This window comes from Mirounga angustirostris, unplaced genomic scaffold, assembly GCF_029215605.1.
Source record: "Mirounga angustirostris isolate CCGP_5_RB_7025 unplaced genomic scaffold, mMirAng1.0.hap1 SCAF_14, whole genome shotgun sequence".
NCBI classification, from domain to species: Eukaryota; Metazoa; Chordata; class Mammalia; order Carnivora; family Phocidae; genus Mirounga; species Mirounga angustirostris.
Window position 1 is genome coordinate 74,838,416 of NW_026991722.1, and position 24,557 is coordinate 74,862,972.

The window sequence follows — 24,557 nt, forward strand, 5'->3', positions numbered from 1 at the left end:
TAAATGGAAACCTTTCCCTGTTAAACACTAATTCCCTATCCCTGCTGCCTGCCCAACTTCCAACCAACATTCCACTCTCTATGAATTTTGGCTTCTCCAGGGATCACGTTACAGTATTTCTTCTTTTGTGACTGGCTTGTCACACTTAGCATGTCCTCAAGGTTCATCCATGTTGTGCCATGTGATAGGACTTTCTTCTTTTAAAGCTCAATTGTATTCCATTGTGTGTATATGTATGTATACATACATACACACACACACATACTGCATTTTTGTTAATCCATTCATCCAACAATATAATACTTAGGTTATTTGCACCTTTTCACTGTTGTGAATAATGTTGCTATGAACAAGGGTGTGCAAGTATCTGGTGAAGATCCTGCTTTAATTCTTTTGGCTATGTACCCAGAAGTGGAATTGCTGGATCATACGGTAATTGTTTAAACGTTTGAAGAACTGCCAGACTGTTTTCCCCACAATGGCTCTATCATTTTACTTTCCTACCAACAATGCATGAGGGTACTCTTAATTTTAAACGGTTTTAATGGCTGCTAAGGAGACCGACTTGGTGGCTTCTGGCTTGTTCCTGGTATTGCTGCTACTGTGTGATTTGTGAAATAAGTGACATGTTCTGTGTTGCCAATACCTGACATCTTCCACAGTAATCTGGAAAAAAGCCCAAACACCTTGGCCCTGTCTAGTGGTGCAGCCAGAGCAGCTCAGAAGCATCGAGACAACAGAAGCCTGCCATTTTGTGCCCCAAGAGGGAAAGTGGCGGCTGGTATACCACCCCCTCCCCTCCATCCACTGCCCCAGGGCAGAGAGGCTCCGAAGAGAAGTGGAAAACCTTAGTGAGGCACTTACCTCAATGGGCCCTCCCAGTGCCAGGGATTCCTGGCTGGCCTGGCCAAGGCCATGCTCCCGGAGGCCACGGTGAGGTGCGTGTCGAGTCAGGCCTCACTGCCTGTAGCCAACGGAGAATACAGTTACCATGCAGCAGGCAGAGCCTGTGGCCTCAGGTCTGGCCATGGCCTCCAAAGACCTGGTCAGACAGCTGTACAGTGAGGCCCCCACAGGCCTTCTGAGGTGAAGCCTACAGCTTCTGGGACCCTCAAGTCCCCTCCCCCAGGTTTCTCAATATTTGGACCACAAAATGCCTGCATCTGAGTAAGAAATCAAGGCGGGAGTGATTGAAGATGCAGATTCCTGGGCCTGAGCCCTGGATTTGGATTCAGGTTTGCTGCTGTGCCTGGTAATCTGCATCATCTATTTGAGAATTACAGATTTTGGCAAAAGCTGGTCTCATTCTCTGAGGAAGAACTCATAGGCAGGAGCATGGCTCCCAAACTAAGGCTGGGAAGGAGCGCTCCTGACATCAACCCTGTACGGGCCATGTCTGCCAGGTCCCTGGCATACAGCAAGGGTTCAGAGTGTGAATGCCCAAGACAGGGGGCAGGAAGCACCCTTCCTTAGGACCCTGCCTCCTTGCTTAGCTGAGGGACCTCCAGGAGAAAAAAGACAAGAAGGCTTCAGTGATACCACCAATTCTCAATTCCTAAGGGAAAGACTGGCAGTCTGGCATTTACCCTGGTAATGGTAATGGGATACACAATGGGCACCATACTGAACTCCTTGTGGGCTGATTCCATCCTCAATCCTGAAGCTATGGGAGCTCAGGCCACGGAAGCGAACTAAATGGCCCCTGACCTGCAGCTCTGACAGTGGGAGAGGAGGGACTTTTAAAGAACCTAGCCTAATTCCAAACTGGTGCTATGAACAAGCTGGAAGCAGTTGGAGGGAAAGGATAGGATTAGTTAAAACATCCTCTTCCTTATTGGTGTGTGAAACTCCAGACACCAGAGGGTACCTGTGGTTGACTATAGGCATTTGAGAGCCCATCCCTGGTCAAGATGCTTCGTCTCCTGGAAGGTGGCTCAACGAGACAGCCAGAGAGCTGGGCAGCCTGATTCTGTTCCTGCTTCCTGGGGCTCCCTGCCCTTATGACGTTTTTTTATGAGACCAAGTGACAGGAGCAATGCCAGGTGAGATCTTCAGCACCCTTTAAGTCACACTCCTCCCATTCTTTGATGTGGACCAAGAAGGTCTTCAATCCTACATCAGGTGCACTAAAAAATGTAGCTTCAGTTGCCTCTTCCAACCCAGTTTTCACCCTAACATGGTCAGGATAGAAATGCTGGAGCTGCAGGTGGGAGGGGTCAGAGGGATCCAGCCCAGCGTGTTGCTGGGATGGAGGGGCCTGGGATGATCCAGGGGCTAGCAGCAGAGCTGAGGGCCAGCCCAGGAAAGGGGAGGAACATGCTGGTGCTGACAGAAGGTAATACACAGGGCGTGGGCTCCAAGGCACATCCTGACCCCATGGGAATCTCAGGGTTAACAGCGACAAGCCTGGCACGCGGCAACATGTAGGCTGGGTGTGGCTGGGCTTCTTCCCCAAGCCAGGGAAATGGCAAAGAGGTTTCACCTTTTTTCCCAACGCACTGACTTGTAACAGCTGCTAAGAGGAAGCCGAAGGCCATGAAGCTACATCCAGAGCAAGCACCGAGGCCAATGAGCAGTGTCTTCTCCCGGCAGCATGCTCCCCTGGAACAACCCCAACTGCTAGCTGGGCTCTTTAAACACTGTCTGATCAAATGGTGGCTGCCCAGGCTTTGCGTCTCATACTGAAAGATACTCGAACAATAACATTTTTGCCCACTTGAAGTTGTAGTTATCATGTTCTGAGCTCCTAAACTACTGCACACTTCCACTGTTTTTACACTTTGGACAGAACTTACCATTTGTATCAAAATCACATTTTGTATCACCTTTGACTAATCTTGTTTTAGTGAGTATTTGGGGTTAACTGTGCCATTCTCCCCACCTTCACCTCCAAGTTAAGGATACAGTGAAAAGCATGGCATCTTAAGAAACAAGAGGGTAGGTGAAAGCTCCCAGCACCAAGCCCAGGGAATGCACCCCCTGCTGACCCCGTGACAGAATGCTGTAACCAGACGCCGATTTGTTTAGTGCCCTCGACAGAAGTGAGCAGAACCAGCTACAATCAGGCCAAAGTCTCTCCCCCAGGGGAATTTAACCAATCAAAAATGCAAATAGATGAACCAGCTCAGTGTTATCCAAAGTTCCCAATCTTCCTGGCTCCCAACACTCTGGGAAGAAAGGGAGTGTATTTATGGCAAATAATTCTGGGGCTGAATCAATGCATTGTGACTCAGAGACACACCCCCCCCCCCCCCCCGCCAATAAGAATCTATAAAGGGCTTCCATTCTGATCAACCCAACACCATTACTGTACAAAAAACAGTTTTATTAGTTAATTACCCCAAGTGTGCCTTTGTTCATGCTCTAGGTCACACCCGTTTCTCAGATCCGGCCCAGGCTCATAGGCAAGTTACCAGATTAGCAAATAAGAAAATTGTTCTGCAAAATAGCAACTGTCAGCTTAAGGCATTACTAACATTGCAGAAGGAAGCAAGGTTACTAGGGAAGTCTGGACAGCTCAGGATGATTTCCGGAACAGGAAACCCTCTCTGAAAGGGCCAGCCCATGCTGCTGTCTGACATGGCAGAGGACACTCTTGCTCTGGGTGATAGGTCACTCCTTTAAACTCACCCACAATGTCAGAGACAGAACTGTCTATTCCTCAAGCTTTCAGATTTAGAAATTAGTTATATAAAAAGCACTCTGTCCCAGAAGCCCTGGCACGTCTGCAGGCCCCCCAGAGAGCTCACTCGATCCTCCCTGACTGGAGCAGGGGAGGACAGAGATATATGTAAGGTCGGTCAGGCTCAGTTTTTAAAAATGAATTCACTACTAGAAATAGGGAGCAAGGGGTAGAGACCCCTGCTGCAATTACATGCGGAATCATTGTCCTCCCAGAGAGCGGGCTCCTCCGGGCTCCTTCAGTCCACAGAAGTGCTCAGAGCAGGGCAGGCCAGTGTGGCCACAGAGCTGCCGCCTGCCTCACTGCATGCCGAACCACTGCTCCTGGTCAGCCCACTGGGCCGCCTCACTGTCGCTGCCCTCCAGGTCCCCTTCTTCCCCACTCCCTTCCATGTCGTCCACATCCTCCTCCTGAGTGGCATCCGTGGGACTCTCCTCCTTCTCCATCTTCTGCATCCCCTCTAGAGACTTCTGGTCATTGGGGTCCAAACTAGGGGACAACAAAACAAAGGAGAGGCCTGAATCTCTGCCTTGCTTCTTGCGGGCTGATGCGTCATCTCCCTGGTACGGCAGTGAAATGACCACCCAGTCACAGAGAAACTGCTAACGCCTGGCCTCTCCAAACAACTCTGGTTCCACAGGCGAGATCCAGGGAGTCCACCACTAGAAGTGAAAAAAGGTGTCTTGTCCTAATTTTTAGAATTCTCAATTTGAGTTTTTCTCCACGTATTTCTTAAACGTTTTCACACTTATTACCCCAGCGTTCTGCTGGAGGAAGATACTAGATAACACAAATGAAAAAGCAGCAAACAACCTTTAACAGAAAAATTCAAATGTAATTTCTTAACAATATCAGATTTTTAAGCTACAAAGTTACAAAAAAATACTTATTTTTCTGTGAGTGAAGTTGTTTCATGTTATGATGTAATTAACCACATCAGCATTTCAGTAGTCAACCAAAATTGTCATGCTTACCATGGAACACATCTGTCAACTCCTAGGTTAGACCCCAGGACCCAAAGCTACCTCTGCCTGGGCACACGAGTTTAGCAGCTAAGAATCATTACACATGCCAAAATCCCCAAAGTTCAGAGGCTCCAGAACATTTATTTACTTGGCTTCTAAACAATTCTTCCTCTAGCCTTTGTGATTATCATCAAGGCCAGGAGGTGTCCAATCTCCAGCAAATTCCACCTCTACTTATGTAACTGTAGACTGATTGGTAACCTCTTCTCTGAAACCTTCCATACAGTTCTCACCCACACCCAGGGCTCCCCACCCTTGGGACTCCCACCTTGCCTTCTAGAGACTGCTATGAAAGCACTTAGGATGTGGCATCCATCAGTCTACATGCCTGAGACTGAGAGCTCCCAGAATCGCAGCATACCCAGTGGTTACTGAGATGCCAGGTGCTCAACTGCTGAACAAATAAATGGATGTGATCAGACTCGATTAAAGACAGGCCTTCACCATAACCTTACAGACACACAGACAACCCTCAAAGAAATCACTTCTATATTAAACAGTAAGAATACCACTATTTATTTAGTATTTACTATGTACCAGACACAGCACTAAGAGCTTTACATGGAATAATAATTTAATCCTCATTTAACCATTTAATACCTAATAAGGTAGATATAGACAAATTAGTTAGTAACTTGCCCAAGATAACAGGTGAAGGTAATATTCAAACTTCAGAGCTTAAGTTCTTTACTACAGTAGGTAGAAACATGGGAAAGTACTTACAATACTTTGATTTGAAAAAGCAGAATATAAAATATATACTACATATACCCTATAAAAATATGTTTATGTGTGGGCAAGGCCAGGAAGATGATCTATACAAATGAAAACAGGTGATATAGTGATATGGGCTGGTTATGAGTGAAACAGTTCAATGTTGCTTATACTTTATGAATTTTTTTTTAGAACTCACAAATAACTCTTCTACCATTACTATTATTACTCTGTTTTCAACCATGGGCACAAAAGTGTGTGTTTCCAGAATTCCTATTACATAGTTCCCTGACTCCTCTTCCCCTCATTGACCTTCCCCCCATGGGAGGCTAAGTGCCTACCTTAGTGCTATACTATATTGGTCCATTGCCTCCTGATACTCATTGACAGCTACAAGGAAATCTCCTAGGATCCGATGCAGGACACAGTCACTCTGATTAGCTAGTGCGTTCCTCAGCAAAGCAATTCCATCTTCGTATTTCTGTTCTCTGCCTAAAAAGAAAAAAGATCCTCATTTTCCCACTTAACACAACATTTTGAAAATACACTCCCATCTCAAATCATATACACAAAACCACAACAATGATCACAATCCAATAATCTCTTTGTAGATGTCCTTAAGAGAATAGTGGTATGGCAAGAAAGAAGAAAAAGCTCATATGAATTCCTATTCCATTAAGAAATGTGGAGCTTGGGCGCCTGGGTGGCTCAGTCGGTTAAGCGACTGCCTTCGGCTCAGGTCATGATCCCAGGGTCCTGGGATCGAGTCCCACATCAGGCTCCCTGCTCTGCGGGGAGCCTGCTTCTCCCTCTCCCACTCCCCCTGCTTGTGTTCCCTCTCTCGCTGTGTCTGTCAAATAAATAAAATCTTTAAAAAAAAAAAAAATGTGGAGCTTGAGTTCTAATTTTTTAAATTATACTCTTAACCTAAATTCAAATAAAAAGCCAAAATGCATTTTATTTGCCAAACTAGCCCAATCCCAGGATTTCATCATAAATCAGGACTAAAAAAACCAAAGCTAAAAGGAAAGTCATAAGCAAATCAAGATGGGTTGAAATAGTTCAAGCTGGCTAAAACCAGTTCTATTCAGCCCAAACTAGTTCAGGAAAACCAAAACCAGATCAAAGTGATCTGAACAGGTACCAACCAAGTGTAGCTGGTTTGAGCCACTCAAAAAGTGAGTCACTGCCAATCCAAGCCGGTCTAAGCCATCTACATTTGGTTGTGCTAAATATACACCAATTCATATAGGCTCAAATCTACTACAAAAGGCACACACCTGTCTGGTCATCTGTAACCAGCTGGGACCAGGAACTCCAAATGAGATCAGATTTTATACAATTAACAACAAAAGGGAAGTAAATAAGATACACTTACTAAGTAGTTCTGCTTTTTTCACCACAGCCTTAATGTAATCCGGCCTTTGGGTCAGGGCTTTATCTAATAAAGTTTTGGCTTTCTCCTGTGTCACTGGGTCTTCAAGACAAACAGTGGCTAAAAGGGTAAGGGTCTGTGCATTTGCTCCTAGAGTTTTGTAAACGTTGTTAGCCATTACCATTGCTTCACGAATACTGTTGGAAGCCAAGTAGCATTCAATGAGACCTGAAAAAATAGAAAGTTCAACCACATTACTATTCTAAGCAATGCTTCCACTCTGACAGCCTTCCAAACTGCAAACCTTCAAAGCTTCAGACAAAGGGCAGGCCAGGGGAAAACTCTGATGACATGGGACTAGAGAGTATGTTGATGCAATAAGAAGTGCTCTTCCCCAGGGCACTTCAGGGATGTAGAAAAAGGCTGCATGCATTGCAAAGCCTCCTTTAGTTAGCAAAGGAAACAAACACGCATAAATAAAATGAAGCAGGTAGGCAGCCCAGCTGAATGTCAGAGGAATAAGACCTTAATCATTACTTGAAATAGAGATGACGTTGACAACAAAGCGCAAGGTTCCATTGCCTCTTAACGAGCTATTAATTTCTGGCTGTATTCAGTCACCTTTAGTCCTAGGCTTATGTGGAAGAGCTTTACAGTTCCAAGTGAATGTCCGGTTCTACAAAACTACTAGTTTAGTGTAATTTCTAGTAATGGACCTACGGAAGAACCTAAGAAGAAAGGACAACTTTTCATTTGAAACATAAAAGTTATCTCGAAAGATATTTGCTGAGGGTTTCCCTAACCTAGGTGGAAAACGCTTGTCAGATGGACCAAATACACAGAGACTGGCAGCTCCTGCCTCTTACCATGCCCACCAGATGCCCTATGGGGACACCTCAAGCAGAGACAACTCTCAACTCTTCTTGCCAAGAACTTGAGAACAGAGGAAGTACTTTTTGACAGAAAGCTCTCATCAAAACAGAAAAACAGCTTAAACCCCAAACCCACGCATCCCTGGCAGATTTTCTCTATGCACTCCTCCACCCTAGCAGCATTTATAATATTTGTGCACATTCTACCACACACTATGGTTACTTAACCAGAAATTACTTAACTCTTCAGGCCAACGTGCTGGATTCAGAATATAGTTGTTTGCAACTACTTATTGAGCAGTTTTATTTCCCTGCTAAAGTCCCTCTTGGAACTTCAGAAGGAAATGGAAAGAATGTTCTTCACTACTCCAATGCCTCCGCCAATAAAGGAAGCTCAGAGGGGGTTACAAGAAGCACCAGAGAGCATAATCAGTTACCCTACTTCAAAACTCCAAATGGTAGCTTGAGTGCAGGCAACCCATGAAGCCTCACTGGCCTGAGAAAGGTCCTCTGCTCCCAAAGACTCTAACCATCCTCTGCCCAAGCATTGTGGAGTTCATTATTCAACTGCAATCCTGGGCTCTTGTGAAACAGGCATGCAGCAGAAAGGAATTAGTGTGATAAAAGCAGCTGAGAGGCTAGGTAGGTAGTTTCAGGATCAAAAATTTAATCTGGAACCAAAATCTTGGTTTGCTGGGGATACTTTAAGAACAAATCCACAATATGCATAGTTCTCTATCTAAGCAGATTTGTTCTTTACCCCAACTTCCAAATTTTCTCAAATCTGAACTCATCTTCCTGTTAAGAGCAAGTCACTCTAGACTCCTGGGTTTATTTTTAAATTCTTATAAAAATATGCTTTGGAGGAACTGCATCTTTTAAGATCTATTTTAACATCTGTGACTGAGTCACCAAATGTTGCTGAAGCTGGCATGCATCCTTTGAACTCCTAGGGTCAGTTCACACGAACTTAAAATAGTACGTAACAAAACAAAGTTTGACCCTGATCATGCCCACTCAGGAGGTCACAATGAACTGACTAGTTCCCACAACCAACACTGTCCTATGGATATGAAGTTACCCTCTTGAGTAATATTTCTGACCCAAGGTAAAACAACTGTTAAAAAAGAATAAAGACAAAACCAAGCGATCTAGCACAGTGCCAGCACAGATTCACATTAAGGAGTGGGCCATGTCTGAGAAATAAAAATAGGACAAAAGACCATCCCCAACTACTCCCTCACCAAAAACCAGGAAAAGAGAGTGAAAAAAATATATTCTGAAGGTCCAGTGAAAGCCATAAATGATTTTTTAAATGCCTAATGCAGTGATTCCCAAACTCATCCACGTACTGGCAATACCTGGGGTCTTCAAAAAAATACTGGTGTCTATCTCCCAACCACAATATTCTGATTTAGATAGTATTGGAGTGACCTGGCATGAGGATTTTTAAAAATGCCCCCAGAGGACTCTAACATGCAAGAGAGTTTGGGAACTGCTGGCCTCACAAAACCTTCCATCCGGGGGCGCCTGGGTGGCTCAGTAAGTTAAGCATCCCAACTCTTGATTTCGGCTCCGGTCATAATCTCAGGGTTGTGAGATCAAGCCCCCATGCTGGGTGTGGAACCTGCTTAAGATTCTCTATCTCCCTCTGCCTCTTCCCCCTATAACTCGTGAGCGCATATGCTCTCTCTCTCAAAAAAGCAAAAATTAAAACCTTCCATCTGAGAGCTAATGCTACACACCTAGAGATTCACACCATCCATCTCTATTTTTCATCTTACCTTCATAACAATCTAAGCGACAAGGTGCAAGCCGTATAGCCTCCCGAAAGTGGATTATTGCTTCTTGGACTCTGCCCATGTTTCTAAGTGCTGCTCCCTTAAGTAGCAAAGCTTGAACACTATTACTATTCAGCTGAATGGCCTTGGCTCCTAAATAGAGGGCCCGAGAATAGCGTTTGCTATAAAAGCTATGACACCTGGAGAAAAAAAAACAATGCAACATTACCTGAGAGAAAATGGTAAAGAAACTTCATTCAGAACCAAACAGAAGGACCTCTACCTGATCCTTATTACAAAGCAAACTTACAGCTTTACCTGAGATATTAGCGGGGGGGGGGGGGGGGGAATGACAAAAAAAAAATCTAAACGTTTATTTTGAAGGGGAAATATTGATATGGAAGGGAAAAGTTATGGGAAAGAACCTGATATCTGGATATGTTATTAAGTGAGAGATATTCAGAGAAATCTGTAAAGCCATGGTAAATAACAAAGCAGCAGCTTCTGGCCTGTTCGCTGATGGCTTCCAGTGCTGAGCACGATGCACTATCTCAGTGGATACCTACCCCATGAAAGTCTGAGAAAAGACTCAGTGAGTTAACTAATGTGTCCAAAGTCAAAGAGCTTGATCTGAATTCTAAGTCTGATTATCTCTTAAACCTGTGTTTTCAACCTATATGCTATTTGGGAGGAACCACAATTTCCCAAAGAGTGTACTGAAAACTGGAGAGAAAAAAAGAATGCATAAACATACCCAGAGACCACCCAGGGTTCTGCATGCTGATCAGAAATATTGAAAAGGCGGCAGCCAAGGTTCTCCACATCTTCTAGCCGCCCTTCTCTTGCCAGGAGGTAGCCATATACATCCATTCCTGGAAAGGAAGAGGCTTTTTTAAAAAGCAGCAGGTGTCCTTTATTAAAGAGCAACAGCCTTCATCAGAGCCCCACTCAAGCCCCAGCTCCAGCGTGGTCTGAGCCCTTTCCACCAGCATGAGCTCCTCCCACCAGCATTCTCACTTTCCTACAATATGACTATTAAAGGGGCACCTGAGTGACTCAGTCAGTTGGGAGTCTGACTCTTGATTTCCTGAGTCATGATCTCAGGATGGTGAGATCAAGCCCCACGAGGCTCTGTGCTCATTGGGGAGTCTGCTCCCAGCAGGGCTCCCTCTGCCCCTCCCCCCACTATGGCTTATGAGCTCTCTCTCCCTCCCTAAAATAAATAGATAAATCTTAAATTAAAAAAATGACTTTTTAAAAAGAGATTTTATTTATTTGTCAGAGAGAGCGCGCACACCAGCAGGGGGAGTGGCAGGCAGAGGGAGAAGCAGGCTCTCCCCTGAGCAAGAAGCCCAACACGGGACTTGATCCCAGGACCCTGGGATCGTGACCTGAGCCAAAGGCAGACGTTTAACCGACTGAGCCACCCAGGTGTCCCGAAAAAAATGACTATTAAAAAGACAAAACACATCCAAAAAGTTTAAAAAGCAAAGGAGTAGAAGGGTCTACAACTCACAATTTGAAAGCCAATTATTTTTGGGAACTGTTTGTCCTGTGACATGATATACAGTTATCCTAACTCATAACCAGGAAAGGCCCAAAAAGGCATCACGTAATTTCTTTTCTTCAAGAAGCCTGGGCACAGTCCAGAGTACATACTTAATATGCTGGTTAGTCTCAGAAAAAGTAGCCTATTCCAGAAAAAGCAACTAGTTCTTTTGGAGTCCAGCTGATTTAAGATCACCCCACTCCCTGCTTATTCTTACTCGTGTTCTATAAAAAGGGTCCCATGCTTGCTGTCATCCATCTCTTACCACCATCCCCTTCATTCCTTGTTACCCCTTCAAACTCCCAGGAAAATGTCTCTCTTGCCAAGATCACTGCAATACTCCCTGCTGGCCCCCAAACTCGGGCCTGAGCTTTCAACTCCAAGCTGCCAACTACTGCCAGACTAGTATTTCTAATACACCATTTTCATCATGGGCACAGGCAAAACTCAGAGAAGAGAAATAAGCACTGGGCAGGAGGGAGACCTTGGGCAAACAATTTCATCTTTCTGGATCTGTTCTCTCATCTCCCTGCTCTGTAGTTCTCATTGCTTAAGAGTCTACAGGACTAACTACTGTCACAAGGCCATATTTTTCTGATGGCCTCTTCTGGGACTTTATAAGCAGATTCCAGCCTGTCAGACTTTATTTCCTACTACCCATCACTCACTGCCAGTCACTGGACACTCATCCTTTGGAAGTCCCTATAGCTCACCCCTTCAGCTACAGTCTTTGAAATCAATTTTTTGTTGTTGTTCATTCCTAATTACTTCCTTTAGTCACCTCACTCCTTACTTAATGCCTGTTCACTTACTCCCTTTTAAGTATACTAAGGATACAGTAAAGCTAAATCCCCTAAAAGGATATTATGGTTTTGGGGATGCCATCCAAATTCTCAGTCAGGCACACCAGAAATTTAAAAATCATAAGGAAGGGCTATCACCCTTCCCCCCAAAAAAGCCAAATAATGATCTGCCTGGAGATGACACTTGAATTCAAGCAAAAACAACTACTCAAAATGGAATTACTCAAGTGTTAGAGACATGTATCAGACGTAAAAAATGGTAAAAGGCTACTAGAACAAGTTTCACAAAGTATTTCTATGAAAATGGTATCAGAATATTATGCTACTGGGGCGCCTGGGTGGCTCAGTCGTTAAGCGTCTGCCTTCGGCTCAGGTCATGACTTTTTAAAAAAAGATTTTATTTATTTGTCAGAGAGAGAGCGCGCACCAGCAGGGGGAGTGGCAGGCAGAGGGAGAAGCAGGCTCTCCCCTGAGCAAGAAGCCCAATACGGGACTTGATCCCAGGACCCTGGGATCGTGACCTGAGCCGAAGGCAGACGTTTAACCGACTGAGCCACCTAGGTGGGATCGAGCCCCGCATTGGGCTCCCCGCTCAGCGGGAAGCCTGCTTCTCCCTCTCCCACTCCCCCTGCTTGTGTTCCCTCTCTCACTGTGTCTCCCTCTGTCAAATAAATAAATAAAATCTTAAAAAAAAAAAAAAAGAATATTATGCTACTTTGTCTCCCTTTCTTTTCTGATCCTCCCCTCTGCAGCCACTTCCACCATGCCTCAAGAATTACTTACCTTTTATCAAATAAGGATCCAACATCTGTGCCTGTTCAAACTTGAGGACAGAGTTTTTATTGTCTCCAGCTCTGAAGTACAGATCTGCTAAGCTTCCCAGCAGGTCCACGTTATCTCGCAATAAGGACTTTTTCTCTAGTGAACTTCAAAATATTAAACATTGACCCTTAAGATTTATTATGAATCCTCTTAGTTTCTGAATCTGGGTGACAGGCATATAAGCACTTTTCTTGGCATACATACGACATTTTTCATAATAAGCTTTTCAAACAAACCATATACACTAGATTTTCTTATTCTGAGCTTATGATTTAAAGAAAGTTATACACAATAAGAAAGTCAATATACAGAATGATGCAGAATTCTCTCTCATTACTGAGAACTTTCTGGTTGCAGGTTTTCAGAGGACAACATGGTGCTAAAGGTAATGTCATTCAAAAGTGACTTTGCATAACACAAAACCCAGTCTCTTATCCTTGGACTTCAATTGACTAGAAAGAAAATCCCAGTCCTAAAGAGGCAACCCAAGTCAGATGCTGCAATCTATGCTTCTAGGACATCCAAAAAGCTGTTCTTCCAGGTTCCAGCATGAAAACTGACGCAGCCGGCTGTGCAAGGGTTACCACTTTTGCAAATACAGAGCTGAACTTGGTCAAAGTTTACATTTAACAGGTCCTCACAGCAGAGATATTATCCTTAGGACCATTAAGTACATTAAGAGACTAGGGGCGCCTGGGTGGCTTAGTCGTTAAGCATCTGCCTTCGGCTCGGGTCATGACCCCAGGGTCCTGGGATCGAGCCCCGCATCGGGCTCCCTGCTCTGCGGGAAGCCTGCTTCTCCCTCTCCCACTCCCCCTGCTTGTGTTCCCTCTCTATGTCTCTCGCTGTCAAATAAATAAAATCTTTAAAAAAAAAAAAAAAAAAAACTACATTAAGAGACTAAAGCAAGCCTGAGGACAACAGGCTGCAACACCAAGAAATAAGCATCTCATACTTCTATTTTGCTAATTTCTATTTCACACCAGACCTCCATAAAGGACAGGGCCTCAAGAACACTGAATTAACTTTGTGGCTCTCACCAGATGGTATTGATTGCTCTCGAGTTGTCACCAGTATGCACAAAAGCATATGCTTTGATCCACACAGAGAGCCAATCCAAGTTAGGCACAGTCTGGATCACATTCATTGTCATCGATGCCACCTCTGCGCCTTTTACAGAAAGGGAAAGCAAACCTAATCCAACAGAAAACAGGAGAAATAAGGTGAAGCATAGCATCCCTCTTCCACAATGCAGGAAGCATTAGGCTACTCTTTCTGTTGGCAACGAGGTAACCCTTTTGCTATTCTCAGCAAGATGCAGATGACGAAACAACCATAATTTAATGTTTCTTGATCTGTGAAAAATACATGACAACAGTAATCTACTGAATCACTCTCTGGAAGTTAGGCAGGGGCAAATTTTTTTTTTTAATTTGCCTTTTTAGTAAATCTCTACACTCAACATGGGGCTTGAACTCATGCCCTGAGATCAAGAGTCGCAAGCTCTTCCAACTGAGCCAGCCAGGTGCCCTGGCACATACAGATTCTAATGTACAGCTAAGAATGAGAACTACCATCTCAGAGAGTAAACATCCATAGAAATAGGCTGAGAATGACCTGTACCTAGTATGGCATCAAGGGCTAAAGGGCACTGCCTCAGCACTTCCTTATAGCTGGTGACTGAAGGGCGCTCCTGACCAGCCTTCTTGTACAGGTTCGCCAGCATCATGTTTATCTGTAATAAACAAAAACAAAAGACAGTAAGATACGCGCATATTGCAAAGAAAATATCTCACCGCCAATTAAGTCCTGATTTTTTTATTACCAGCTACTATTCTACTTTTTCCTGGAAAATCTACCCACAGCCCTGTGGAAATAAATGAAGACCAATCCCACTCTTCAAACCAAAGAGAAATTACTACCTTCGCTCTTCCTACATCCTTCCATTTCTAAGAGGAAAGTCAAATTCCTCTCACTTACCCAACCAAAAGGTCCCGTACTATCTGGACCAAAGATGCTGTCTCTGGAAATGGGAGTAATATTTATTTGAGAAATGTTACAGAATTCTAATTACCTTGATTCTTTCTTGATCTTAAGAAAGAAGATGAACTACCCTAGAAGTGCTCAAGTTTACATATTTTAAATGCAATTAATATCAAGACATAAGAAAATGAGGAATTCTTAACATAGCTTGTTAAGAAAGAGCAGATGAATTTTCCCCAAAAAGAAAACGACAGATACAGAATTAAATACTTGGATTCTCTCTGACAATTATCCTGGCAGCTAGACTCTAGCTTTTCTAACACTGAAAGCATGGACCCACAGGTACTATCTGACTCATCAAAGTGATGCTACAAAAATCAAACTCTAACTCACCTCTGGAGGTACAATGATCCAGAGATGAGCTACATCATTTAAATCCAGTAAATGCATTTTTAGCACAATTCAAATTTGTAACTCAGTAGAGCTCTTTTAAAATAACCCTTTCTAAAACACAACAAGGAAAATCTAGGAAAACCTAAAAGTTCCAAAGAACGTAGAAGTTACAAGGAAAAGTAAATGATCTTAATAGTACAGAGAGAAAAAAAGAACATTCCAATTTAAAATTAATAAATCTTAAACAAAGCAGTGTTTGCCAGATCATTAACCTACGGAAGCAGTCAACATGAGGATATACAAAAAAAGCCAATCCCCAATCTCTTTGGTTATTTGTAGCCTGTACGCCAGATATTTACTCAAAAGAGGGCTCTGAAGATGAAGAACTCTGTTCCAATTATGACTTACAGTATATAAAACAATCTAGTATGGCATTAATCCATACTGATGATTCAAATAATGAAATAATGAAATACTAGAAATAAAACTTTATTTGGCCTCAGCTTTTCCATTTTAGGCTATGTTGAAAATGCAAAAGAAAATACTTAAAGGAAAACTCCAGTATTAGTGTCAATACTTGAAAAGAATAAAAGGTTAAATTTAAGATCCTTTCTTGACTGCTTGTGATTAACAAACTATGACCTAGAGACCATCTGTCTCAACAAATATTAAAATTCCCTTTAAACTACCTGTCACTTCAAAAGAATGAGTTTTGGGTACTACCTATGAGAAAGTCAATTCTCTTTAGAACAGATCCTTACTTGGGAACATCACAAAGCCATATTCCACCAGTTAGAAACATAAGCAGTCATCTTTTTCTTAAAACTGAGTGAGAAATTTTATGTTGATATGTTTACTCTTGAAAGTTGAAGATTTACCAAGTTATAATAATCTCACACTGGAATTTTCCTTTAAAATGTGAAGAAATGTGTGGTGGTGTTTACCATACATTAACAGACGTTCATTTAGACGTATTTTGACTCACTTCCTTGTCCTTTACACAGACTGAGAAGCCAGTTAACTCCCTAACGGACAAGAAAGAAAAACTGTAAATATTATAGGTTTATGTTTGAGGCACACATCTTTGTTTGTTCCTGGCTACAACAGCTCTACAGAATGAAGGATATGTACTCCTAACAAATGTGGACTCCTCCAGTCCCTCTTAAAATGATGGCTTTAAACACCAAAGCGTTGGATACCACAAACTGAGCTTATCTGCCATTACTCATTTTCAAAAAATGTCCCCACCCTCAAGTCATTGAGGAAATTGTGGTACATTTCCAATAAGATAAGGAAAAGGCATCATTCAAGTTTATAATCAAAATGGCATCTTCCAAAAGGAAGACACTCTTCACATATGTAAAAAAATTATACTTGGGATAAGTCTTTCATAGTGTATCAGAAAACAATTTAGTATAAAGCATGCAAGCTTATTTTGAGACAGGTTAGTCTATAATATGCTTCCAAATGTTCTTAATAGCATAAAATAAACTAAGGAAAGAGCTTAGTTTTTAACATACTCAGAAAATAGTAAATAAATTCTCAATATAAGGAGATGCTTAAACACATTCTCATCAAGTTTTGGTTACTTTTAAAACTCAGCAACACTTAGGTGAAAAAACACTAAATATTACCACTGCTTAGATTCCTTTTCTTTTAAGGGCAGGAGAATGTACACAGACATCTTACATATAAAATTCCTCATTGTTAAGCACAAGTTGCACCGAATGGTTCTTCAATGAAGTGAGGAAGGCAGGCGACATGAGAGCAGATGTTAGAATATTAACTACTGATGTGAATTCAATACTAAGAGCAAGGATTCTCATTGTTCTTTTAAGACTCAAAACAAACTGTAATCAAAGATATCCAATATAATACTCCTTACAGAATAGTATTTTAAAAAGTATTCTTTCACATATGAACTTATTTATTTTTCCAAAGGTCAGCAAAGTATTATTAACCTCATTTTATAAATTAAAAAAAAAAAGTAAAGTTCAGATTGGTAACTTGCTCAAGTTCACACTACACAGTACACAGCTTGTATGCCCTAAACTCAGACAAGATACCAGATCTCTTGATTTCAGTTGAAGGTGTTCTACTGATTATAATATGTTGCCAAATCAAACACAAATATATATCCCACATACAAATAAGTACATAAAGATCTTGTAATCTTGGATTTTTAAAACAAAGGGATTAATAAGCTCATTCACATTATCAAATGGAGGCGCCTACAGCATGCAAAACATGAGTTCTAAAAAAAGTACCATTGCCACCTGGAAGCATTTGCAAATTATTACTTCCTATGGTAAGAAATACCAAAGAATGAGCACTTGTAGTATTCTCCAGCTATCATTTTCATCAGCTGAATTTTCAGGGTTTCCTAAGAAAGTAATTCTTCTATCTCTCTGAACCTCATCCACTCCATTAACAGGGGAACAAAGTGAGTCAAGAGTAAAATGTTCAGATGGACTCCCTAAGGCATGGAGAAAACATGGAGGAAGTGGGTTGGAAGGACCGGGTAGATGAATATTATGTAACAAATTGTTAATTCAACTTACTTTGGGAGTCCTTTGTCTTGAAGGGATCCCATCAAGTATAGCAATGGCATCTTTATCTTGTTTTAGCATTGTATAACATTCAGCCATTTTGTATTTCACTTCAATTTCAGATGGAAGACACTAAGAGGCAATGAAGACATTTCTTCAAAATACTACTTCAAAATATGGCAGTTCTTTAAAATGTTATACAGAGTTACCATATGAGCCCGCAATTCTGCTCCCGCACATACAGCCAAGAGAACTAAAAACCTATGTCTGCACAAAAACCTACACACAAATGTTGGGGTGCCTGGGTGGCTCAATCAGTTAAGCATCCGACTCTTGATTTCAGCTCAGGTCATGGAGCCTACTTAAAAACAAAACAAAAAACCTGCACACAAATGTCCACACCAACATTATTAATGATAGACAAAAAGTGGAAGTAATGTCCGTCAACTAATGAATACATAAAATATGGCATATCCATACAATGGAGTTTTTTTTTAAGATTTATTTATTTGCAAGAGCAAGAGAGTGAGCACGAATGGGGGGGAGGGGGCAGAGGGAAAGAAGCAGACTCCCCACTGAGTAGGGAGTCTGACTCGAGGCTCGATCCCAGGACCCTAAGATCATGACCTGAGCCAAAGGCAGATGCGTAACTGACTGAGCCACCCAGGCACTCCCATACAATGGAATATTATGTGGCAATAAAAAGGAAAGAACAAAGAACTGATTCATGCTATAACATGGATCAAACTTGAAAAAATTATGCTAAAGTAAAAGAAGCCAGACACAAAAGGTCACATGTTGTATGATTCCATTCATATGAAATGTCCAGAACATGCAAATCCATAGACAGAGGGGTTAGTGATTCCCAGAGGCTGAGGAGGTAACAGGCATGGGAATTTTCTAGGGTGATAAAAATGTTCTGGAATTCAACAGCGGTGACAGTTGTGCAATTTTGTGAACATACTAAAACCTACTGAATTGTTAATTTTATGACATTATATCTTAATTTTTGAAAAATTCCTGGGGCGCCTGGGTGGCTCAGTCGTTGGGCGACTGCCTTTGGCTCAGGTCATGATCCCAGGGTCCTGGGATCAAGCCCCACATCGGGCTTCCTGCTCCGCGGGAAGCCTGCTTCTCCCTCTCCCAATCCCCCTGCTTGTGTTCCCTCTCTTGCTGTGTCTCTCTCTGTAAAATAAATAAATAGAAAATCTTTAAAAAAAAAAAAAAAGAAAAAAAAATTCCTTAAAGATTAATTATAGAGAACTGATAGTTACCAGAGGGGAAGGAGGTGAGGGGAGGGGTTAAGTAGGTGATGAGCATTAAGGAATGCACTAGTCATGATGAGCACAGGGTGATGTATGCAAGTGTTGAATTACTATATTGTATACCTGAAAATAATATGGCACTGTAATGGTAACCAACTGGAATTAAAACAAAAACTCAAAAAAAAAAATTTTTTTTAATGTGAGATCAAAAAAATTCCTTAAAAATTAAATGTATTTAATTAACATGAAAGGTTTAGCATGGTGCTTGGCATACTGAATACTAAAAAGTTAGCTACTTCTATGAATGACCCTATGTGGATAATATACATGACTTCCATTCAGTGCCAGAAAACAGAAAATCCTGGGGTGCCTCGCTGGCTCAGTCAGTGGAGCATGCAACTCTTGATCTTGGGGTTGTGAGTTTGAGCCCCACACTGGGTATATAGAGTACTTTAAAAAAATAAAATAGGGGCACCTGGGTGGCTCAGTCAGCTAAGCATCTGACTCTTGATTTCGGCTCGGGTCATGACCTCAGGGTCCTGGGAGAGAGCCCGGCACCAGGCTTGCTGCTCAGCAGGGAGTCTTGCTTGTCTCCCTCTGACTCTCTTTCTCTCTCTCTCTCAAATAAATAAATCTTAAAAATAAAATAAACAAAAATAAAAGAAAAAAAGAAAACAAAGAAAATCCTGGCAATCAGCTCTTTAGTAACAAAACTCAAATGTTTTAAAGAGACAAGATGAAAATCAAGAGGCTTTAAAAATAGAGCAACTAATTTGTCTTTTTACAAAATGTGGAAAAATACAAAGTAGAAAAAACATGACTTATAATTTCACTCCCAGCTCATTCTACTGACATTTCTTCTATTGTATGTACGTACATCTGTATGTATGTATTTATTAATTTTTACTGACATTCCTTTTTTTTTTTTTTTAAAGATTTTATTTATTTATTTGACAGAGAGAGACACAGCGAGAGAGGGAACACAAGCAGGGGGAGTGGAAGAGGGAGAAGCAGGCTTCCCGCAGAGCATGGAGCCCGATGCGGGGCTCGATCCCAGGACCCTGGGATCATGACCTGAGCCAAAGGCAGACACTTAACGCTCTGAGCCACCCAGGTGCCCCACTGACATTCCTTTTAAATATAAGTTGCACATGTAATTTAAACTTAAAGACAGGGTCAAATTGCAAGGTAAAAGTTTCCCTCTCCCTAAAGCTTTCTACCATTAAATTGCTTTCCTTCAAACACACAAAATCTTTCATGCATATTACCAGTGTGTGTGTGTGTGTATACATATATATTAGGCATATACCAGGATATATTTATATATCTATAAACTATCCCCTTTAAACAGAAAGCATTGAAACATTTCTTCAAACCGTATTTTCCTTACTAATATATATAATTCTTTCCAAATCAGCATGTGCACCTCTATCTCATTTTTCATTTAAGTAATAGTTCCATCACATTCCATCTTATGGCTATGCTCTAATTTAACTAGACCTTACTGATGAAAACTTTTGCTTCTAGTTTCTTACCATTAAAATTGCTGCAATAAGCAGCCTTGGTTATATGATATACCCTGTAAACCTGCGAGTCTAATAGGGGTAATTTCTAGCAACTGGACGACTCTGTCAAATCAGAGGACTCTGTGAAATTACAATTTTCCCCTTCATTTATTTAATTATCAAGCTACTGAAACTGCAGAAGTTCTTGGAATATTTCCCATAAATTTCCCTAGGTACTCACAATCTTAATAATTGAGTTACATTTTAAAATTTGTACTTTAATTAAAATTATAAAAACACTTTAGATTTTGAATTGTTTGTATAAAAGGGAGGAACAATGCAGAACTTCAGTGAACCCATATAATTCATGTTTAACTCCATATTTAGCTCATCCAGAGTGAATTTTGCATCCTTGCTCTAAGTGATTTTTCATCTTTGTTTCTCCAGTCAGCTCCCCTTTAAAATTACTTATTTTTTCCATCTTCTACATCTAATCAGCAGTCTTGTAAATTCCTTCAGTCTCTCTCTCAAAAAAAAATCACACTTCCATCTCCATTTACCTGACTTTGTGGAGTAGATGCAGAATTACCAGTTGAAGGTCTCACTTTTGAAGTTTTACTTAGGGCTTTCTTCTGCTGTAACGCCATGGTATACTTACTCACAGCATTCCGATATTCCTTATCATGAAAGAGAGAATCTGCATGATACACCAAAAGCTGGTACTTCTGAGATGGGGAGAATAACTCACTAGAAAACAAAGAAAATATACCCCCTACATGGGTTATTTTGAAATGTTAGACACCCTCCTTAGTGTGCACCCACATAAGTCTACCATAAAGCCTCGTGTAATGACAGCTTACAAAAGTCATTGTATCCTAAGTGCTAGTCCCTAAAATGAGAGGCATAAGAGTTGTACTCTGTGCTAATATGGTCAATACATCCAGGCAACTGCTTTAAATTACTGTTTTAATAAGCTTTTCTCCTTTATTTACTATAAAAGTAAGGATACCTCTAAATCAAATTCAATAATACACAGATATACAAAGAGAAATGTTATACATCTTCTCCTTCCCTTCTTTAGCCCAAACCCTCTTTATTTTTTTTTAAAGAGAGAGTGCAAGAGCGTGTGCAAGTGGAGTGGTTGGGGAGAAAGAGAGGGAGAGAATCTTAAGCAGGTTCCATGCTCAGCATGGAGTCCAGTGCAAGGCTCAATCTTACCACCATGAGATCATGACCTGAGCCGAAATCCAGAGTTGGACACTTAACCAACTTAGCCACCCAGGCGCCCCCCAAAGCCCTCTTAATTTAACAGTTTGATATATAGCCATACTTTCTTACATTAGCATCAATTTTTAGCATAATATAGACAAAGGAGAGAAACAATGATTTAATTAATACTACCAAAGAAGGGCTGAAGAACCTGGAAAAGTGAGACCTCACCGCTTTGAAACATTTTTAGGAAAGTGCTGTAAAAAAGAGGCTTCAAAGGAACTGAAAACTCTTCAAATACTGCAAATGGGAATATAAAAAGCTGAAGAATGGGAATAGAATAGGACAAGCCAATGAGATAAAGTGGGATAGAAAGAGGATTAGCCTTATTTGATGAAAGTTTTTTTTAAATTTTACATACAAAAGCAAATTTCATTTTTAAAAATTTTTTAAAGATTTCTTATTTATTTATTTGAGAGAGAGCACAGAGGGAGGGTGAGAGGGAGAAGCAGACTCCCAGCCGAGCAGGAAGCCCAACATGGGGCCCGATCCCAGGACCAGGATCATGACCCAAACTGAAGGCAGATGACCAACCAACTGAGCCACCCAGGCGCCTCAAAAGTAAATTTATTAACACTAAAAGAATTTTTATCTCCTTGAGTCTCAGGGGTTTGAGGACAGAGTAAAACAACGTTTCAAAACTTTTTCATTAATGTTGAACATTGCTCACAAGCATTGTAACTGCCTCCAAGCTGGCCACCATTCTTAATGGGAAACATATATTTTTAATCTCCAATTCCACTCCCCCCTCATTGCCCTGACTCCTGCCAAATTAAGAGGAATTTACACGTTTTTCTTTGACAGGTAAAAGCTATAGCCACTTAAAATGAAAGAACAGTCACAGTCAACTCTGTAAACAGTTAATTTGTCAACAAATGAAGGATACTCAAGAATAGGTACCAGAGATTACTGGTTGCCAGGGGCTGGAGGAAGTGGGATTAGGGGTGCTTACTAATAGATGCGGGGTTTCTTTTGGGGATAATGAACATGTTTGGAATAGATATGGTGATGGTTGTACAACTGTGAATATACTCAAAACCACAGAAATGTATTCTTTAAAAGGAGAATCTAATGGTATGTCAATTTTTTAAAAAAAGATTTTATTTAGGGGGCGCCTGAGTGGCTCAGTCGGTTAAGCGTCTGCCTTCGGCTCAGGTCATGATCCCAGGGTCCTGGGATCGAGCCCCGCGTCGGGCTCCTTGTTGAGCGGAGAGCCTGCTTCTCCCTCTGCCACTCCCCCTGCTTGTGTTCCCTCTCTCGCTGTGTCTCTCTCTGTCAAGTAAATAAAATCTTAAAAAATAAGTAAATAAACTTATAAAGGAAATTCAAGGACTAAAGGTATAGTCCAGACACTTAAGATCTCTTCCAACTCTGAGATTCTACATACTTACTGAGAAATAAGATTTGACAGAAAATACTGCTACACTCAGAGAATGCATTCAGACATTTATATATTGTAACACATGCCTACTTATGCACCCATAAATTATCTTTGGAATGATACGGGAGACACTGTTACTGGTTGTTGCCTGGAGAATGGAAATGGTGGGGTAAGGTTCAAGATCAGGACAGACACTTATCTGCATACCTCTTCTGTACTATCTGAATTTTTCATACTGTGTATAGTGCCAATTCAGTAAGAACATTTAATAATACATGGTAAAGGTCAGAATTTAAACTGACCTCCCTGAAGCTAGGAAACTGCCAGTTTAACCTAATAGAAAGAAATATGGGCTAAGCCGAGTCAGAGGATTAAACTGCTTCTATCCTGTAACATCTTCAAGAACCAAGAGTAATGACTAACTGGTGCACAAATTCCCAATGGTGGAAAGTGTGCCTTGACCAATCACTCAAAACCAACTGAAAGGCTCCAGAATAAACACAGAAGGCTGAAAGAGACCAGGGCTCGTCACTGTCAACACTAAGTGGATGGTGGTGAAATGATGGGTCTCGTGTAGCAAGGTCCACAAGCACACTAATGGAAATAAAATATCAGCAGCTGCATTACAGGCACTTAAGGGGCTTTTCCTTTCTGACCTAGACAGCTTCTAAAGCAGGCCAAATGCAAATGGATCCACCCTGAGTAGAAAATTCAATTATGCCACTTAGAAGTAGCAGAATGTGGTGGGTCTAAAGTTTTCAGAATCAGAAGGACCAACGCCCAGACATCATGGCTCCTCCACTTACTAAATGTGTGAATTTGGACAGTTTTACCTACCTAAGGTACATACTTCCTTAGCACATTTAATAAACATGTGAGTGCTCATTGCACAAAGGCACTGTGCTGACTTCCTTAGGTGTTAAGAGTGATGCAGAATACAGATCTTAAAAAAGTTCTTGTCAGTCTGGGTGGCTAAATTGGTTGGGCATCAGACTCTGGATTTCCGCCCTGGTCATGATCTCGGGGCTGTGAGATTAGCCGAGTTGGACTCAGCGCTCAGGGCGGAGTCTGCCTGTCCTTCTCCCTTCGTTCCTCCCCCCATTCACTCTCTCTCTCTCTCTGTCAAATAAATAAACGAAAATAAAACCTTTAAAAGTTCTCACCGTAAGAAAAAAACCATGTGGTGGTGGATGTTAACTAGACTTACTGTGATCATTTCACAATATATTGATACAATTAACAAGTCATGTTGCACACCTGAAATATGTCAATTATATCTCAATTTAAAAAGAGTGATGCAGAATACAGAACAGGGCAAAGGGATGAACAGTGAGGGTCAGGGGCAATTCTGACAGTTATAGAAGCTGCTCCCTAGAAGAGGTTATCTGAGCCGAAACCTGACTGAGGATACAGTTCACTGACGTGTACGCCAAGCCAAACAGCAAACGCAAAGCCCTTAGTTAAGAACGAGCCTGGTGGGTTCAAGTAACAGAAGGAACTGCCTGCAAGGCCGAAGTACAGTGAGCCGAGGGCATGAAATGAGGTCAGGGAGAAAAATGTTTGGCCTCCGAGGCCTTGGGAAGGAATTT

At 41.6% G+C, this 24,557-nt stretch overlaps 1 protein-coding gene across 4 annotated transcripts in view; it reads right to left on the reverse strand.

The window, feature by feature from the left end:
• Positions 1 to 24,557, reverse strand: part of ANAPC7 (anaphase promoting complex subunit 7) — a 45,799-nt gene that overhangs the window by 20,170 nt on the left and 1,072 nt on the right. For 2 of the 4 annotated variants that reach the window (XM_064578347.1, XM_045887688.3), the window contains exons 2-11: positions 20,879 to 21,065; positions 17,561 to 17,680; positions 14,247 to 14,358; positions 13,664 to 13,817; positions 12,585 to 12,727; positions 10,204 to 10,321; positions 9,453 to 9,649; positions 6,800 to 7,024; positions 5,763 to 5,913; positions 865 to 4,171 (exon numbers count right to left, since the gene is read on the reverse strand). In XM_064578347.1, the coding sequence (XP_064434417.1) occupies positions 3,982 to 4,171; positions 5,763 to 5,913; positions 6,800 to 7,024; positions 9,453 to 9,649; positions 10,204 to 10,321; positions 12,585 to 12,727; positions 13,664 to 13,817; positions 14,247 to 14,358; positions 17,561 to 17,680; positions 20,879 to 21,065 (1,597 nt within the window). In that variant the 3' untranslated portion in view covers positions 865 to 3,981. Of the gene's footprint in view, positions 1 to 864; positions 4,172 to 5,762; positions 5,914 to 6,799; positions 7,025 to 9,452; positions 9,650 to 10,203; positions 10,322 to 12,584; positions 12,728 to 13,663; positions 13,818 to 14,246; positions 14,359 to 15,984; positions 16,025 to 17,560; positions 17,681 to 20,878; positions 21,091 to 24,557 lie in introns of those variants that run through there. The other 2 variants (XM_064578348.1, XM_045887689.3) reach the window with 2 other exon arrangements.